This window comes from Barbus barbus (assembly GCF_936440315.1).
Source record: "Barbus barbus genome assembly, chromosome: 26".
Classification (NCBI taxonomy): Eukaryota; Metazoa; Chordata; class Actinopteri; order Cypriniformes; family Cyprinidae; genus Barbus; species Barbus barbus.
Genome location: NC_136754.1, coordinates 14,140,944 through 14,160,219, shown reverse-complemented (window position 1 = coordinate 14,160,219; position 19,276 = coordinate 14,140,944). Strand labels below are relative to the sequence as shown.

General features: G+C 36.6%; 1 protein-coding gene across 1 annotated transcript; it reads right to left on the bottom strand.

Moving 5' to 3' along the window:
* Window positions 1-1,309: 1,309 nt before the first annotated feature.
* Window positions 1,310-18,673, bottom strand: LOC306845565 (uncharacterized protein C10orf67, mitochondrial-like). The gene is made up of 16 exons (XM_079378435.1): window positions 18,471-18,673; window positions 18,188-18,308; window positions 17,340-17,483; window positions 17,190-17,264; window positions 16,936-17,058; window positions 14,146-14,284; window positions 13,212-13,270; window positions 13,069-13,134; window positions 9,873-9,938; window positions 6,691-6,750; window positions 6,535-6,614; window positions 6,387-6,452; window positions 6,227-6,314; window positions 4,372-4,455; window positions 4,219-4,294; window positions 1,310-1,738 (listed from the first exon to the last, which is right to left on the bottom strand). Exons 1-16 carry the CDS (start codon window positions 18,554-18,556, stop codon window positions 1,695-1,697), a joined length of 1,377 nt encoding a protein of 458 aa, XP_079234561.1. The 5' UTR covers window positions 18,557-18,673; the 3' UTR covers window positions 1,310-1,694.
* Window positions 18,674-19,276: the final 603 nt, after the last annotated feature.

Genomic DNA, 19,276 nt, shown 5'->3' with positions numbered 1-19,276 from the left:
TCAGTGCAACTTGACCATAAGTTTAGAGTGATTGGCTGAAATGGCCTTGGGCCAGAGCTGGGAAAGCTTCCAGGCCAGACTCCCATTAACCCTCTATGGTGAAACTCTGCTGGAATCCAACACACCAGCTATCGCCATTTATCCACCAACTAATGAAACTAATTATTTTCTGGAGTTCAGCTAAAATTCCACTTTGTTGTTTTACAACCTTAGCCTGAACCCCTGTGAAAGTAGCAAACATCTTTAGTGCGATACCCCCTCCTGAGATTGTTTTAGCTAATGATATATATCTGACATCTTATAGCAGTTTCTATGGTAACAGGGCTGCAAGCAGTTCGGGCCATGCTGGTCTGTTCAGTAGCACAGCAGTATGGAAAAGTTGTTTTGTGAATCTGGCAATGGACCAGTTAGTGGAAGATTACAAGGAATTAGGCCATAATCACATAATCCCTGAGAAAAGGGTCACAGCACAGTGATCAGGCTGATCAAGTCATAACCCAATAATCATCTGTTGTACATGACAGATAGTTAAAGGAGAAATTGGTAATTGATTCTAAGCTTGTCCCTGAGGGTCAGTGGGGTCTGGAGAGACCAGAATTCGGAGAACAGCTCTGCAGGGGTTTGCCACAGAGCGACACTGTTTATACAGAACACTACAGCTACCAGCCAAACCACTCTGTTCTACAGATTTAGAAGGTCAATGGTACTGTTTATCACTTCATACTAAAGCTTAGAGTAAAATGAACTGTGTTTGATTTTTGTTAAAGCACGTACAAAATGTAAAAGCCCATTTCTTATGATCATTTATTCTGTACAGTGTGAAGAAGTGAAATAAAGACCGAGCGAAAGCGATGGGGGCAGAGCAAGACTAAAGACTGAAATGGTTTCGAGAGCCAAGATCTTATTGTTCGGCTTCCCAGCCATTGAGATTGCCTCCAAAGCTGTGCATTCCGCTGGTTTTGTGCTGTATGCGGAAAGCGAAAGACCATTCTTGGAGCACTCTTTACTGTGGCAGAAGAATGCATACAGTTACTCATGTCTGCACCTCTCCAACAGCATTCAGGCTTAAGAGCTGCAGTAGACTGAGCCCATTCACAGCACAGTCAATTACAGTCAGTTAAAGTCACGATAGCCTTTGTTTTCTCTTAATGGGAGCTCTGTGTGGCTTCACTATGGGAGAAATCGAATGAATTTACTTAAAGAGATTTGAAGTTTTCTCTTTGCTTTGCTTGAAAGCATGCCAAGCGAGTTTAAACGCTCTGTACAGTGCCATGATATCTTCCCTGACAAAATGAACAGACTTTTCTTCAAAGGTATGAAATAGGAATTTCTGTACATATGCTTTATTAGTGCGAGAAACTGATAGATCAATATCCTTAATAATAACTATAGGTGTTTCCCTTTTTTTAGATATAAAACTATTAATACACAATTAAAACTAATTTGTTATTGATGTACAAATATTTTTTTAAATACATCTCATCATCATATTGCATAATCTCTTTAACTGCTCCTCAACTCCATGATTTTATTTCTGATTTATAAAGAAAACTATTCTTCCAGAGTTTCATACCATCATCAAGGTTTGAAATGACAAAGCTGTGCACAGACTAAGCCATTTCTGTTTTCAATGTGATTTGAACTTCAAAAAACCTAGGGTAGTTGCATGTTGAAAAGGGAGAAAGAACTCCAGTTTATACATCTTCATCTTCCTCATCTGCAACGCTCAACTTGGGATCTGCAATTACATAAAACACTCAATTAGCAAAAAGCTTCACAATGCCAAGAAAATGAAAATGAATCTTTTACATCTAAAATACACCAAACAAGTTGGCAATCCCAAAAAAAGACCAAATCAAGGTAGTGCATAATATTACCAAACTGAATATCACTAGTAAATCATATATTTCATTCATATTAGAGCACTTATAAATTGCAATGCACGAACAGTGGTTTTAACCATCCCAAGTCATTTTTTGTACCAATCAAGTGAATGTGAGTACTGCCCATGGGAGGGGCAACATGACATTTCCCTGGCCGATTCAAAACAGGTCACGGACCCTCCATAGACACCAAGGCGGTGGGAGGGAGAACTTAACCACACCGTGTAACCGAATCAAACCAGTGGTTACCCCTTTTCAGCCCACTGGAATAGCCATAACAATACCATTCACTTTGCAGCAGAGAAGACATGCTCCTTTGAGACTGACTGAGAGGCTTTTTATCAACTGCGGGGCTTTGTAGCCTTTTAGAGAAAAAAAAATAAAACAGAGAGGGAGAAACAGAAAGCTCACTTTGAAAGTTGTTTATTTTTCCCAACATATTTTATTTTATTTCATTGGGTGTGGCTCTAAATATAAGGTAAAAAGAGTCTTAATTATGGCAGATCACAGAATATGCAGTTTTACGTGTGGAAAAATCGTCAAGCTCAGGACTGCCCTAATGCTGACCTAGGCCTTTCAGGTTGCTTGAACACATCAGAATTGCCATTGTTGAGGTTGATTAATTGAGTCTGATAAGTTACCATGAATGAAGATTGTTATAGTGTTTAATGTGGTGGGCCTGGGTTTGTAAATGCCTCTTTCAAATAGTTCTGCAGAAAAGCATATGGGCCAGACGTATTCATGAACAAAAAAAGAAAAAAAAAAAGGCAAAATTTATTATGGTTGTGTCCAAGCAGTCTTGTCCCCTTCTTTTGATCATTTGCCGAATGACTTTGAAGCCATGCACTTGCCATATTAAAAAGGGAACATTTAAATATTTTAGAAAAAAAAGTGAGATTTTACCATGCTGCTTAAGTGTTACTCTCTTTGACAGTGTTCGCAATGTGGTTAAAAAGTTTAATATTTAGTATATTAAACATTTAATTAAAATAAAATGTGAATATTTTTCCTTAGCCAAACATATTGGCATTTATATCTGATTATTCTTAGAAGACAAAATTCATATTTAGAAATAAAGCTCAGCTAACAAGACCCCTCAGACAGACAGACAGGCAGCCTTAGCTTACATGTACAAACAAGAGCTTGTAAAAGTGCGTTTGCCATAAAAGCTTGAAATTATTCACACCAACTTAGATTGGTGACACACTGAATAAACATAATCTGCTGTGTGACAACAATGTTTGCCAACTCTTTCCAAGTGTCAAGACCCTCAGTAGCCGGTGCCTTATCTCCAGTGTCTCAATTATTGAGTGTCAGTGGTGATGTATGGACCGGATTCCCGTGGTTTAGACAGGGGCCAGCTAGCAGTTGTAGAGGTCACTGGCCAGGCCCTCTGGACAGAGGACCAGTGACCCCCTTCATGCTGACCCACTATAAACTACTGCAATGGTCTGTAGACATCTCTATCCATCCAGAGCCAAGGCTGCAAGTACAAGGCTTTTCTCAGGTACTTAAGCAAATATGCAGAGGGTCAGACATGATGTAAAAGCCAAACACAAAAATACTGAGAAATATATTTACAATTTAAAATAAATGTTTTCTATTTAATATATTTTCATATGTAATTTATTCCTGTGATAGCAAAATTGTACTAATTTAATGTAATTTAAGAATTTACTCCAGTCTCCAGTGCCACATGATCCTTCATTCTAATATGCTGATTTTGTGCTCAAGAAAAGTCTCTTTTGAGCAATTTAGTAAAACAATAATAAAAATAAAATAATTTAAAAAACAATCAAATATAAACGTGTATATATTACAATATCACATTCATTCTAAGTGTATAAATCTATACACAGCAGAAAGAAGAACCAATGCAAAACCAATGACACTCATCTATTGTCTAAGATTACTGGCCTGTTGAAATTCACCGACAGGACAGCGGTGTAATCTGGGCAGATTGATTAGTTAGCTTCTGTGCATCAGATATTTGTGTCTGAGAGCTTCCATATTGACAGAGCGTATTAAGTCTTTCAGTTATCTGGCCAAGTCACGCCTGCTAAGATCATTAACCTAGATCCCAATCATCAGAAAGTCAATAATAGGCAAAAGAGAGATTAAAACAACTCTCTCCATCATTTCTCATTCCTACTCCTCATGTGTCACTGCCAATATGATAATAGCGCACAAGGCAGCCTTTCAGAGTGATGGACATGTTTGGTCAAATCAATATCTTTGAACACGTTATGAACATGTTTTTTTTGAGGACAGGTTAAATTAGACGTTTTAGTTATTGGTCTGCGTTTTTATGTCTTTAAGGTGGTCATGCACTAACCTAATCCAGGAAGAGCTCCTCTCTCACTCTGTAGGCTGATGTCCATCTTCTGCTGGCCTCCAGCACCTATATGTGGCTTATATCAGACAGACACTTAAGCTTCAAGTCCATCACACCAAAACCAGAACAGTTGTCAGTTGAAAGGTTTCTTACCAAAGGAGCCATATTACTATAGCCTAGCCTTTTAAAAGTTCTGTCTGCTGGACTCTTCTGGCGTGGTGAGCAAGGAGCATCCATCTGCAAGAAAAAGACATCTGAAAAAATCTCCAGTTTTCATACACATGTTGGTTTTGCTTTTTTGTGAGCACATCTCATAGTTGCCACTGTTTGTACACAGAGGTCATGATATTTGCTAAACTCCAACCCAAACTCTATACCTAAACCCTCACAAATCTGTTGACATCATGAAAACATTTTATCGACCTTTTGATTAATGAGGGCCACTTCAAATATCTCATATCGTAAAGGACAATTTTTAAAAGTTTGGAAAACACTTTAGTTTAGGGACCAATTCTCACCATTAACTAGTAGATTATTAGCATGCATATTACTAGTATATTGACTGTTTATTAGTACTTATAAAGCACATATTCTGCATAACCATATTTAAGATACCTTAACCCTACCCCATACCTAAACTTACTTACTAACTTATTAATAAATATTAATAAGCAGCAAATTAGGAATTGGTCCCAAAACTAAAGTGTGACCACATTTGGTCCTGACAAGTACAGCCAAACCTATACATAAACACACATATTTACGTCACAAATCTAAATGCAGAAATATCATAGACCTCTGTTGTTTTACAGTTAATCATAAATACTACAAACAAGTCTAAATCCACACCCTAACAGACAACTTTGCACTTTTACAATTCAAAAGATACACGTATTTGCTATATTTATATTTTCATTTTACATCACCAGATGTCCCCAAATGGAGGATTTGACAGATTTAGCTAACTTCTCGGGACAAATTTATCCCCAAAAATTATAGTGAAGTAACTCACACATGTACTGTATGTACACTATCATTCAAAAGTTTGGATTTCAGTGAGCTTTTAAAAAATATTTTTTTACTCAGTGTTACACAAATTTCTCTTCAATTAAATGCTGTTCTTTTGAATTTCTATTCATTAAAGAATCTTTAAAAAAAAGCCATTGCAGTTTCCACAAAAATATTAATCAGCAACTTAAGCTTTGATAATCATAAGAAATATTACTTGAGCACCAAATCAGCATATTACAATGATTTTTGAAGGATCTGAAGGATCGTGTGACTTAAAACTGGAGCAATGGCTGCTTAAAATTCAGCTTTGCCGTCACAGGAATAAATTACATTTTAAAATATATTAAAACAGAAAAACTGTTATCTTAAATTATAATAATATTTCACAATATTATACTGTTTTTACTGTATTTGTTACCAGACAGATGCAGCCTTGGAGAGCATCAGAGATTTCTTTCAAAAACAGTAAAAAAAACCTCCAAACTTTTGAATGTTAATATACATGATACAAATACAATATATATATATATAGTGGCAAATACTGGGTATATGTAATTTTTAAGACTTTCTAAGCTGTTATCATGTGCATTATTTGTGTAATAAATGACATCCGGCACAGGCAGGCCTCAATGAGGTGATTTGAGTTGTGTTTGTCCTCCTGGTAAATGGGGTGTGGGGTGCAGCGCAAAACAAAAACAAAACTTATGCATATTCATCAGCCTTCACAAATTGAGGCCAGAGATGAGAGGCTTAATGTGCATGCACCTGTTAAAGTCTGTTCTGGGTTAACCTCTACTGTATATGTGCTCTGTGTGTGTGCGGGACAGGCCACAGGTGCAGATTTCATTAAGGGTTACACAATTAAAGCTCCTGCACACTTTCAGTGTGGTAAGATCGGCTTTGATGAAGAAAAATACATGTTTTGGTGTAAATATCATGGAAGGGCATATTTATTCAAAGTGGACAAAACTGTAGCACTCTCAGAGAAGGGACTGACCGCAAAGCTGACTGAGGCGTTGTGCAGAATGGCTTCCTGCCGCTGCAATGTCTGCCGCAAGAACATCTCATCCTTGATGGCATGGAAACTTAAGAGAGAAATCGTCAATGTAGAAAAGCTCATGGAGTCAGTTGAAAAAGCAATTAGAGTTGCGGTGTACCTCTGTCTTAAAATCTCAAACTTCTTTTCCCACACCTGATTGGACATGCACAACTGCTTACTGAGCCTGATAACATTAAGAAACGATAAGACCAACAGAAGGCAGTGGAAAGAACAAGTACTGTACTCTTTTACATTTTTTATTATACCTTTCAATCTCCTTTTTCTGCATTGCTTCAGTCTTTCTAAGTTCTTTTATTTTTTGAGCCAACTCTGTATCCCCAGCAAGCTAAAGGAAAAATAAAGCTAAGATTCAGATATGTTTATGCATGCATGTAGTTCCAATTGAACAAAGTGAACGGTACCTCCATGGTTGTAGTTTCTACAGGCTTCTTCTTCTCAAGCTTCTTTTCAATGGCAGTTTTCTGACAACAGGAGAATCACAAAACACATCCTAAAATTTCAACGATGCATTACTGTATAGAATTTGTATGTCAATAAAGGAATACAAATAAAATGCTACTTTTGCTTCCTTGTGTTTTCATTACTGTACAACCCAAAAATTAAAAATCTGTCATTTACTCATCCTCATGTTGTTCCAAAGCTGTATTAGTTATGTTTCTATGTAACACAAAAGAAGATATTTTGAGAAATGTCTGTCCTTTTTGCCCATATAATGAATGTCAATAGAGTCCAAATATCATCTTTTGTGTTTCAAAGAAGAAAGAAAGTTTAAAGCAGGTTTAGAACAAGATGATGAGTCAATAATCATTTTTATTTTTGGGTGAACTATCCCTTTAAATCACTGAATCTGGCAACAAGTTTCATGTGCCGGTCCACCTTAGCTCCTAAGAAAGGAAATGGCTTTGGAGCTTCATCTGTTTTCCCAATGGAGATTTAAATGGAGGGCCATATTCTGTCATTATATCAATCCGCTGCTCACAAAGGGTCATTTTAACACCAAATGTCCACTTTGTGTGGCATGTCCAATCAAGGCCTGACACAGCTTTGTGGAATGTCATGTTGGCTGATTGAGTGTGTACGTTCAGAGCAGTGTGAAGGTCAGGTCACCTCAGGTCAGCTCGGACATCCACTTTTCCACCCGTGTTCCCCCAAAAAGGCCTAACAGAACGTGGGATTCCCTTTTTAAGTTTCTCTTAGTAAGAGTGGGTGCAGAGTGTGTTGTTAGTCTAACCCAACACAGAAAGGATGTCATTCTACCCTTTTTCTTTCATCCTAACCAAAGAAAACAAAGAATGGGAGAAAGAAAGTTTCCTTGCCAGATTGTTCAAAGAGCCATTGTGTGCAAAAAGGAGTAGGTGTTGATTTGTGACAATATGATAGTGAGTTGTGTAAGGCCTCTGAAGTCCTCTGCTTTGAGAACAGACACTAATGAAGGCATGCTATACTTCAGTCTGTTTCCTTACTAGTTTGATGGATGCAGGATGCACGTTTACAGTTTAGACATAAAATACAGATCATTCAACCGAAGAACAACCTTGTGAGAAGTTTTGATAGATTCCATGTACACTTGTACAAAAGTTTAAAGTATCTTGAATTGTATGAAATATCTTAATGAAGAACAGTATTATTGTGAAAGATTTATTCAATATAAGATAGCTGTTTCTATTTTAATATATTTTAAAATGTCATTTATTCGTGTGATGGCAAAGCTTAATTTTCAGCATCATTACTCCAGTCTTCAGTGTCACATGATCCTTCAGAAATCATTCTAATATGCTGATTTGGTGCTCAAGAAACATTTATTATTATTATCAATGTTGAAAACAGTTGCTTAATATTTTTGTGGAAAGTGTGATACATTTTTTTCAGGATTCTTTGATGAATAGAACGTTAAAAAAACAGCAATTTTTATCTTTATTTTAAATGTATTTATTTACTGCTTTATTTTGTTACATTATAAATCCCTTGAAAGTCACTTTTGATCAATTTAATGCATTCTTGTTGAATAAATATATTAATTTATCAAATAAAAAAATTTCCTGACCCTAAATGTTTGAAAGGTATGTATTTGGGTAAGAATTGTTTTTCTAAAATCACCTGATTTTGAAATATGGTATTTCTAATCATTCAAACACAGACCCTACGTTTATAGATCTTTGTCAAGATTGTTTGCCAAGGTAAATAAATCAAACTGTTTGCACATTGTACATAAGTTTGAGTCACTGTCTATAGAGGGCCAGGCACGTGCCAGTTAAGATCGAGGCTTGGGTATTATAAAAAAAAAGATAAGAGTTCCACACATTTCCATAATAACTAGCCACTACAGTGGCCAAGCTCATTGTAAGGGTGCCCTTTATGAAGTGGACTTTAAACCGGGCTCATTGTCCACTTCTATTCAGCTGTACCCCATCACCCACTCCAGCCTGTCACTGTGTTGTGTCAGCTGCATGCCACATTCCACCCTCTGCTAGGCGCTGACCGCCTCCTCGGCCGCCTCTATGCGGTCACCATGTTGACAGAGTCATCGTCCTGCCAACAACCCCCCCCACTCTAATCTCACCCTTCCCATCCAACAGAGCCTTAACAAGCTATGAACAAGCAAATAAAAAAAAGGGGGAAGCATATGTAAGAAGCCTGGATGCTTTGGCCATTTTAGGATCAGCTTCATAAGCTAATATCATATAGTGTGTTCATTAAAAGGTATGTAAGATTAGCAATGGATATTGGATTATATAAAAATTTCAATGTATGCAATAAATGTTATATTGCATACTATATTATAATATATAATAATACATATAAATATAATATACAATATAGCTAAATATTTTTTACAACTTAAAATAACTGTTTTCGATTTTGATATAGTTATAGTTGGTATAGTTAATATATTATAGTTTAAAATGTAATTTATTCCTGTGATGACAAAGCTGATTTTATCAATGTTATCAATGCTGAAAACAGTTGTTCCACTTTAGATTTTTTTTCTGGAAACTGTGATACATATACATATATTTATGAACAGAAGGTTCAAAAGAAATTTCTTTCCTGTCACTTTTGATGAATTTAATGCATCCTTTTGGAATTTTTTTAATTTTTAATTCTTACTGACCCTAAACTTTTGAAAGATCAAATAAAATCTTATCAAATTCAATCTTACTGACAGTAGTGGACATAAACATAAATAGCTTGAATTGTGAATTTCCTTTAGTTAGCAAGTTTATAATTCACATCTGTGACAGAAAAAGCATTGTTGATGTGTTTTCAATGAAAAAAGAAAAAGATCTGCACTTGACGAAGGGAGAGGGGAGCTGCCATCCATCACTCAGGGCTGTTAATGAATGCATTTCACTGTTGGTACGGGTCGAATTTTAACAGCAGACTCATGGCTAAAATCGATATGACTTGGACACTGCGTGTGCACCTTATCCTCTGTCTTTGCTTTAGGACACTGATGTCTGAGATAATGGAAATACCGTCCACTGGTCAAGGGTTCAAGACCTCCAAACATCCTGAGGCAGATAGGACTCGTGTGAAGTCCGTGCCGTATCTGAGCATGCGTTCAGCTGGGTCTCATACTCACCTCCTTCATGCGTGAGGCTTCAATGCATGCAATTTCTTTCTCCATTTCCTCTTTTAACTGTTTTATCTGCAAAAGACAATTAAAAAGTTATGTCACAAACGAGAGTGGACAGTAGGTTAGACTTCATGTTGTTTGCTTATTTGCAACCATCCAAAGGTTTCTTGGATATTTACACCCAGGTTAAAACTTCAGAAGTGGTCAGCCAATAGTGCTGTTGACAAGTGCAGTTGTGTGGTTGACGGGCCCGTTCATTTGGGTGTCTTTTCACAGAGGCGAAGCTTGCACCCAGCTGAGCTTCACACTCCACTCTGGCCTGGGCTTCAGCCTCTCATTATAGGTCTTTCCTGCAGCCTTCTGGCTATAGAAACAAATTTTCTGCTCCATTGATCAAAGTCACCAAAATAAAGTGGAGAAAAATGTAATTTTTTCAAAACGTCATTTTTTCACTTTACATTTTTATGCATAGCCACCATGCTAGACCTTAACATTGAGTTTGTCAGTCATAGCACAAAGGGGCGGCTCAACAAAGGGTGCAAGACTGAAAAGAGGCCAATCTAAACTGCTACACTAAATATGGATAATCCTTTTCTCCCGGTGGCTCAAACAACATTAAGGAGGTCTTCATTAGTGGTTTTAACCAGGGCTTCACTACATGGAGTGTGTTTGGCCACCACCTGCTCCATTAGTCTCTTTCCTGGCCCTACCAGGTTTTGTGGCCACTCAGTATTAAGTAAAAGGCCAGAAGAACATTATTGATCTGAAACTAATATGCCTCTCTATTATAAAACACTTAAGAAAGAAAAGATTTAAAAAAAATTATAATACTGCAACATAAATATGTAATTAAACTTGAGTTTATGTTTTATCCATTTCAACAATTCAGTGGTAATCTTTCTAGAAATTTACCATGTAGTTTTTTAAATAAATAAATAACACATTTAAAGCAATTTAAAGTTTTGTTTCAATGAATGCAACATAAGTAATTAAAAACTGTATAATACAGTATATCTGTATATTACATTATGCATATGAACATAATAGTAATATATACAATACATATTGAAAATATTCAAATAAAAAAACTATTTAAATAAAAATGTGCATTGCAGATTTATTATTAATTTCAGCAATTAATTGTGAGTGAGTGGTGAGCTTTTTAAGTGGTGAGCTTTGTAGTAATCAAATATGTGAAAATGCACATATTTCAAAATCAAAAATGCACATATGTGATACATATGAGCATATTTGGAAAATATACACATTTCTTCTATACTGAAAAAAATTTATAGAAATGTATACCTTTGGTAAGTATATGATTTTGATATGATAGATATGACATTTTTTGTGCATTTGCTTTAGTTGTACTGCATTAATATAAACCTGAAGTAAACTAACTAACTAACAAGCAACAAGCAACAAGTGACAATAATAAACATCTGTATGCATAGTTTTCTTTACTCTGCTGAAGAGCTGTGCTAATATGAGCGTTTGATTGCAGGGTAAATTATGCCAGCTTTGACAGGACCCTTGCTGCTTGTCTCCCAGCAACCCTGCAAGGCCAGAGGGAGACTTTTAACCTTCTAGATTCTGTGTGGCCGAATTCAATGGCTGAGTACCATAGAGTCTTTCACACTCTTTTTACGTTGTCCTCTGTGTTCATATTTTAATTCCAGCCATTGTGTGGCAAACTTGGTGCATATTGTTCCTTGCAATCAACCGCAGACGCTGCGTAAAATGATACTTGCTAACCAGTGCTTGAATACACTTTGTCTGTAAAACTGTTTAAGTATGTAAATGAAAGATTCTGTTTTTAAATATTTAAAATTGTATTTAAAGGTTTGGATGGTAAAATAAAGCGAAATTCTGACATTTGAGCTCTGACTTATGAATACAAGGCAGCAGTCCAACTTAGAGCGCATTCAATATGCACAACAAAGCACTCTGACCACATGGTTTCTTACTGTAGTGCAATAATATAAACTCTGGCATGGCCCCAATCTTTACACCACGCAGTGCTACTTCACACACACTTCATCTTTACTGCACAAAAGATAAAACACTAAATAAACAATACAATATCAATACATGTCAAAAACGCTGTGCCACGTCCATTCACCAAATGTTTTACCAATATTAACATGCTACAATATCAGCTCGGTGCTTCATATCGTCAGCTGTGCTTGATCACATATCATAAAATAATTTAGTGCTCCCTCATGCACCAGTTGCTGCAGAGTATTTAATTCATGGTAATTTGCTCCGCTGGCATGCTTCTCTCTGGTCACACGAGTAAAACATGCAAAATTATGAGGGACAACATTGTCTAGGCTATAAACCTCACATACTGTATGCTGCCCTATTTATCTTAGATGTCACACAGTAACCATTTCTGGTAAGGAGAATTATTTCCTGGGAGAAACAGGAAAACCAGTGTATGTAATGGACGAGAATGGGGCCAATTATTTAAAATTTTCATAGCATAAATGTGAAGCTCATAATTTATAAAAGCACTTGTTCTGCTAAAACTTAATAAACATACATGGCAACAAAGCCATAAAATATAAATAACAATAATAATAATAAATTATAATACTTAAATAATAATTATATTATATATAACTTTACACAGAAAATGATTAATTATAATAAAGTATATTAATATAACATTATTATAAAATATTAAAACAATTCATTTTAATAATTAAATCATAATTATATAATATATAACTGTACACAGAAAATGTTACACTATTTTGTTTTAGAAACTGGTGTAAAAACAGTTTTCACTCAGAAATTGCTAGTAAATTTCACAAACAATTACAAAGAAAATGGAAATTACACATCGAATTAAATCTGACATTTAGAAGTAGAAATTATGAAATATTTTCTTGTGAAACATCTGTTTTATTTGCAACTTTTTTTGTGAAATCATGTTAAAATGCATTTTTTCCAACTTTTAAAAAGGTGAACATTTTAATGTTTACCAGTTGGCCCCATTTACTTCCATTGTTCAAGTTGAAATGAATTTTGTGACAATCAACATTATGATTGACGTTAATTAGTACTGAACCCAGAATTTTTTGTATGTTTCTATTGGACTTACTGTACACCACACTGGTCAACAATTGTTGTGTTTAATGGTGCTATATAAATTAGTTTAAGTTGAATAATCCTTTAACAAAAGTAAAAACCTCACCTTTTCTCTGCCACTTTCTCTTTCAAGGTTTAACTGCATTTTCAGCTGGTCATGTTCACCTGTCAACTGCAATAAAATGAAATGAAAGTGTTTTAAATAAAACAAACGCAATGTTTCTGACTTTTTTGGGTACTATATAATACCTTTTGAAGGGCTTTTTTGGTATCGTCAGCCTCTGATTTTAACTGTGCCAAATCCAGAGCTATAGACAGAGAAAGAAAGAACATTTGAGAGAGACCACAGAAAAAAGACACATCCCAATATTCACTCCCCCTTCTTTTCACAATATCTAGAAGAGAAACAAAAGCTGATGCCGGGATCACAACGACAGGACAGCCACTCATCTTTGTTCATCTTTCGCATCTTGGGTCAGTGGACTGAAGCCCAGTCCTGGCCTGCGTGACCTGTTCTGGCTCAGGGTCCTGACAAGCTTCTGACCTGGTGCATTGCTGCTGACACGTCCACTCACATGCACTGACCAAACACAAGCCACTAAGTTCAAGGGCCAAGTGTGTGTTAGTGCCCAAGTGCTTTTATTTCCATAGAGACTTAAGACCTGGACAGCTCTTATCTTTAGTCACAGCCAATGCAAAACGTTTTAGCAGATGGTTCTTCACATTTTGAATGGGGACACATAAAAGGAGTTTATGTTCCAATGAAATGGATGATATGTTGTTTTGGAAGATTTTAAAAACAATGTGTTCATGCGTAATCCCAAAAAGCAGTGGCATAAAATACTCAGTCGGTTACCAAAGTTACATAAGCAATGAATGAATATCAAACACTATGAAAGATAAAGGCCTGACCCTTGAGAATACACCTGTCTTGTGTTTGCTTTCTCCTCACAGACTCCCACAGAGTGTGAGATGATAGCTATGGTCTGACAAGTGTTCTCAAACATTGCGTTCTGAATGATAACTACCTTACACACCGGGAAAGATAAGAGAATGTGTCTATGTTTCGAAAACAAGCATTCGTGACAAATGTTTGTTTTTGTCCCAAAAAAGCATTTGAAAATATGCAAGCACACTTTTGTGTGTGGTTTATCAAAAAAGGAATTAAAATGTGACATGTTACCAAGCCTCTGCTCTTTGGATTCCAGGACTCGCTGAATTTCTTCCAGCTCGACGTGCAACGAGTCAATGTTATCTTTCAGCTTTTCATTCTCTGACTTCAGTCTGCTTTTCTCGGGGTCCTCCGCTCCCTCTGAGCCGATCTGAAAAATGACACAAGTCCTTTTTAACTTTCCCTTTACAGCGCAAAACAAAAGCCACGCCGCTCAAGCTGCGTGGCAAATATGAGTGCCATTCAGGCACAAAGCAATCGTACAACTTTCTGCCTCCTACCATTTCCCCCTGAATAATAAAAAGCGAGAAACAAAAAAAGCAAACACATTTAGAAGAGGGCGATCTCTTTTTTTCCTCCTCTTCTCTCTTTAGGCCTTTTCTTCTCGCCCGGAAGAAAGATGGCAGTACATTACATACAAAGCCCATAATTCATGGGGACATTTTTATTGACAGGAATAATACATATCATACTGTTTGTGTGCCCCTGTCATTCAGGTCAATTTATTCTGGAAGTCAAGGAAGGCAGCTGGGGCCTATCCACCCACAGTCTGGGCTGTGCTTTCTAACAAGCTCGGCAGAGCCGGGCCGTGAGGGGGGCGATTGGTGGATGGCTGAGCAGCCCCAGGGGGTTCGCAGAGAGCACAGTTTCCCGGGGGGGGCTTGTTGCCTTTGTGCTGTCCCTCAGTAGCAGCACTGCCAGTGTCACCAGGATCACATCACATGTCAGTGCGCTGAAGTTTGCAGACTGGGAGCCACATGGAGCCCATCAGGTTCCTGTGATATCCACGCAGTTGGCCCTCTACTTTGAACCGCAGCAACCATTCATGCCCCAAACATTAACAGGGCTTTTGCATGCCTGTCACACTTAAGATTGTGCAGGCGTTCAAAGGCTTTCAAAGGGTTTTCTTCTTCTTTCCCCACTTTACTCACTCCGTCTCTCTCTCTCGCTCACTCATTCATAAAAAAGTAAATTGCAATCATTAAGAGCTTTTGATTGCTATAAATTCATTTAATGTTTGGCGCTTTTCCTTTTTCGTCACGTTTGGGATTATCTCGAAAGAGCCTTGACAAGATATACACTCTCAGAAAGGCTTTCACTGGGGCAGTATCCTTATGTACATTTAAGGTAGGGTTGAAAAAGGTACCATCCCAGCTTTTGTACCTTGAGATTGTAACTCACAGTGTCGTTTTAGTCACACAGAACTAATGAAATGCTTCAATTTATGACATCTTGCATATGGTTGGCGATTGTTTACTATAGATTTAATCCCAGAATAAAGAGCCATATGTTATGAATGTGACTCCCCAAGTGTGACGGTCAGATAATGATGATGATGTACTTGTAATGGACCAGGATTACTGCATCGGTGCATCTAGCATGACAGAAATATGACTCCATGCGGGGTGGTCACCTCAGCCAATATCACCCTTCAGCCTTCCCTCCCTCTTTCACTGTCATCTTCTAGGGAGACACAGCATTAACTTTTGTTCATAGACACTGAGGCTAATTTTTCCTCCTCAAAAAGATGTTTTATACTCCAAGGAACACCTTCCTGCCCTGTTTGAACACCCCAACCTTTAACTCTGGCTCCACCATCTGCTGCAGTAACAGAACTACAGGTGATTAGCCATGCATCTCTCCTGTGGGCGTGAGAGTTCTCATTAGCACAATGAACAAAGCTGGAACTCCACCGGGCGGCACTCATTTGTTACACTTTGAGTGGCAGGTTTTGTATGGCCGTTCTCCCGGCCATCTGCCTACACAAGCAGCCCTTTTGGTTGGACAGAGCTCAGACACTAAGGGTGAGAGATAACTCTCTGAGGCGGAGTGAGAGGGGCAGCCTATTAAAAAGGCCAATAATAGACACCACACTTATTGGCACCTGATAGCTCATTCATGTTGCATGTAAACCCCTTTTGCAATGGCATAAAGGTGAGTAATTGATTTCACTTTGTGGATCGCAAGAACCTGCTTATTAGTGTACAGCCACGGGGCCGGGCCACTCCCAAGTGCACTTCAGGCTATAATAGAGCAGGCCACTAAACAATAATTACCAATAACAACACAAGCTGGATGACATTTAAGCAATCAAGAATCATATTGACATCATTAAAGATAAATGCACTACTGGCCAAGCAATGCTTCAGCACAAAGGCTGCCATCAAAAAAGGACAAAAAAAATACTGTACAGAAATACTATATAGAAAATAAATACAATTGTAATAATTATTTAAATCAGCAAGGACACATAAAATGTATAATTTTAGAAAAGATTTATATTTTAAATAAAAATGAAATGTATCACACTCTTCACAAAATTAAGCAGCACAACAGTTTTCAACATTAATAATAATAAGTAACTGTTTCTTAAGCCGCAAATCAGCATATTAGAATGCTTTCTGAAGGATTGTGTGACATTGAAGACTAGTGTAATGGCTGCTGAAAAATCAGCTTTGCCATGACAGAAATAATTATATTTTAAATTGTATTAAAATAGAAAACTGTTATTGGAATTATATTTCACAATATTACTGTTTTTACTGTATTTTAATCAAAAAATGCCTTGGTGAGCATAAGAGACTTATGTCAAAAACAGCTTACCAGCCCCAACCTTTTTAACAGTAATGTATGCATTATTTTGAACATTTTCACAACATTCTGTGTACATTCCTTTTTTGCTTACTGATTCTTTCACATTGCTTCATTGTGTAGATACATACATACAGGGCTATATTTTAATCAAATTAAACTGATTATTGTACACAGGTTTTTCTGTGATGAATGGCACTGGGTCTGTACCTCATATTTGTTTAGCTGTTCAACCATCCACTCAATCTTCAAGTTCTTCTCCTGAAGCTCATCCAGAAGGTCCTTTACTCTTCCATCAGTAACATCACAAACCAGAACTGTCTCTTCTTTACTCTTGTAAAATTTGGGCCATGCAAGATTTCATTATGAAAGATTCATTGTGAACTTTGTAAATTATATCACATTAAAACAAGCATACTTTTTGCAATATGTTAGTTGATATTACAAATCCATTAAAAGCTTACCTTATAGCTGGCTTTGATCACCTGCATAGCATCTGAGAGCTGTTGCTGATAGCTTCTCCGAATAACAGATAATTTCTTAAAATAAAACAGACATTAATAGAGTAGAAACATGATTTATTGCTTATAATAGAAGCAGCATTGTGTACAAACCTCTTGGTGGCAGTTCTCCAAATTCTTGATTTTATCATTCATACTTGCATAAAGGGCATCGGATTCGTCCTGCAGTTTGGTCTCATACTGCAAACGTATTATTTTCAGTTTCTTTTCAGTGTCTTCTTTTAACATGTTCATTTCCTGAGATGCAATCAAATATTTTTAAACACGTAAAAGAATAATATGGCACTAGCAACACCAATGTTAGGGTTTATACAGTATATCCAACTCATCAAAGACTGTAAGATGCTTTGGACAAAACGTCTGGCGAATAAATAAATGATAACATAAACAAAATGTTGGTATTATTCATTCAGTACTTTCCTTTTGTCTTTCTTGCTTTTTCAATAGCAAGGTTACATTTCCTTCCCAACCACAAATAAAGTAATTTTTTTGAATTATGGAACTAGAACATGCATTTAGTAGAGCATTTATTCGGCTGCAAGCCTGCTAATCAATATGTTTAACTCTGCAGGCTAGAGGATTCCTTGAGAAGGCACTGTTCTTCACCACAAAGCCATCATATGCCCTCTCAGCGGGTGACCTAGGCGGCCCGCAGTGAAGCCACTCAAAGCTAAAGTTAGAAGAATCTTGAACTAATAAGATGAAAAGCCAGCAGCATGAATGAATTCACTGAGCATATCTGGCGGAATGCACTGGGTATAGCAGCTTTCTGTGGGCCTTTTTTTTAAGGCAAGGCAAACTTGCATTCATAAAGATAGCTGCAGATTGATTGATAGCTGACAGACTGTCTGCTTCCTATGTTTGTGGTTAAAAAAAGTTCTATGAACGGACTAAGCTGGCCATTATAAGGGACTATTTATCTAGTGAAATCAGATACACACCTTCATAAGCTCTGCAGTGTTGGCAGCGAGTATCTTTATATTGGGCAGTTCTGACTCGTCGGTTTGGACACAGGCATCTTCTCCAAAAAATCCTGCCCTCAGCTGGTTTGACAGAGCATAACTGAAGAGGCAGAAAGATCTTGTGGTGAAATTAAGTGCAAAAACTGCGCTACTGAACAGATTAGTTTAGGATAGTTCACCAAAAAATTAACTGAAGTTGGTCTTGGCTCTGGAGGTCCTCAGCAACTTTAAAGCTTGTTTGCAAAAGAGCAGAAATTCTTACCGACGTATTTCCTTAATCTCTTCTGAAATCAGCTCCTCCTCGGCTTCATCCGCAATGCTGTCTATTCTCTTTTCGATAACGTCCATGAATCCAAACTATGGGACATAAAATGCTATGACTACAGATTTCGGCTGCGCTAAACGGTTGCTGTAGCAACAGAAACTTAACAGGAAGCCAACTCTCACTGTAACCTGAGCCGTTATGTGCTGGACTCGCATGTAGGATACAGTCGTTTCACATTATTATTTTTTAAAATAATTTAATTATTATTATCAATACAATTAATTCAACGTGTTGTTAATAATATATTAGAACAGTCGTACTTAATTAAAATGCTAAAAAAAAAAAAATGAAAACTCTTAAAACCTATCAAAAACTTTCAAAACCTATAAGATGATACAGTCGAAGTTTCTAGAATCATAAATTTATTTAATTTAATTTACTGTAATAATGTAAGTTTATTAACTTTTTTATCAGTTTAACATATCCTTGCTGAAAAAAAAAATTAATTTCTTTCAAAATAAAATAAAATAAATTACTGTCCCCAGACCTTTGAACGTTATTGTAGGCCTATATTGCTACAAAAGATTTCTATTTTAAATAAATGCTGTTCTTTTTAACTTTTTATTCATCAAAGAGTCCTGAAAAATGTTATGTTTCAAAAAATAAATAAATAAATATCAAGCAACATAACAGTTTCCAATATTGATAATAAATCAGCATAAATCAGCTGATGAAAATTCAGGTTTACATCACAGGAATAAATTATATGTTAAATTATATTGAAATAGCAAACTGTTATTATA

Excerpts from the sequence above, each read along its gene's own strand:
- LOC306845565 (XM_079378435.1), bottom strand. The coding sequence starts at position 18,556 with ATGGACGTTATCGAAAAGAGAATAGACAGCATTGCGGATGAAGCCGAG. Across the intron at positions 14,285-16,935 it reads AACAGCTAAACAAATATGAG|ATCGGCTCAGAGGGAGCGGA; the intron begins GTACAGACCCAG and ends GTCATTTTTCAG. Across the intron at positions 4,456-6,226 it reads ACGCCTCAGTCAGCTTTGCG|ATGGATGCTCCTTGCTCACC; the intron begins GTCAGTCCCTTC and ends TTTTTCTTGCAG.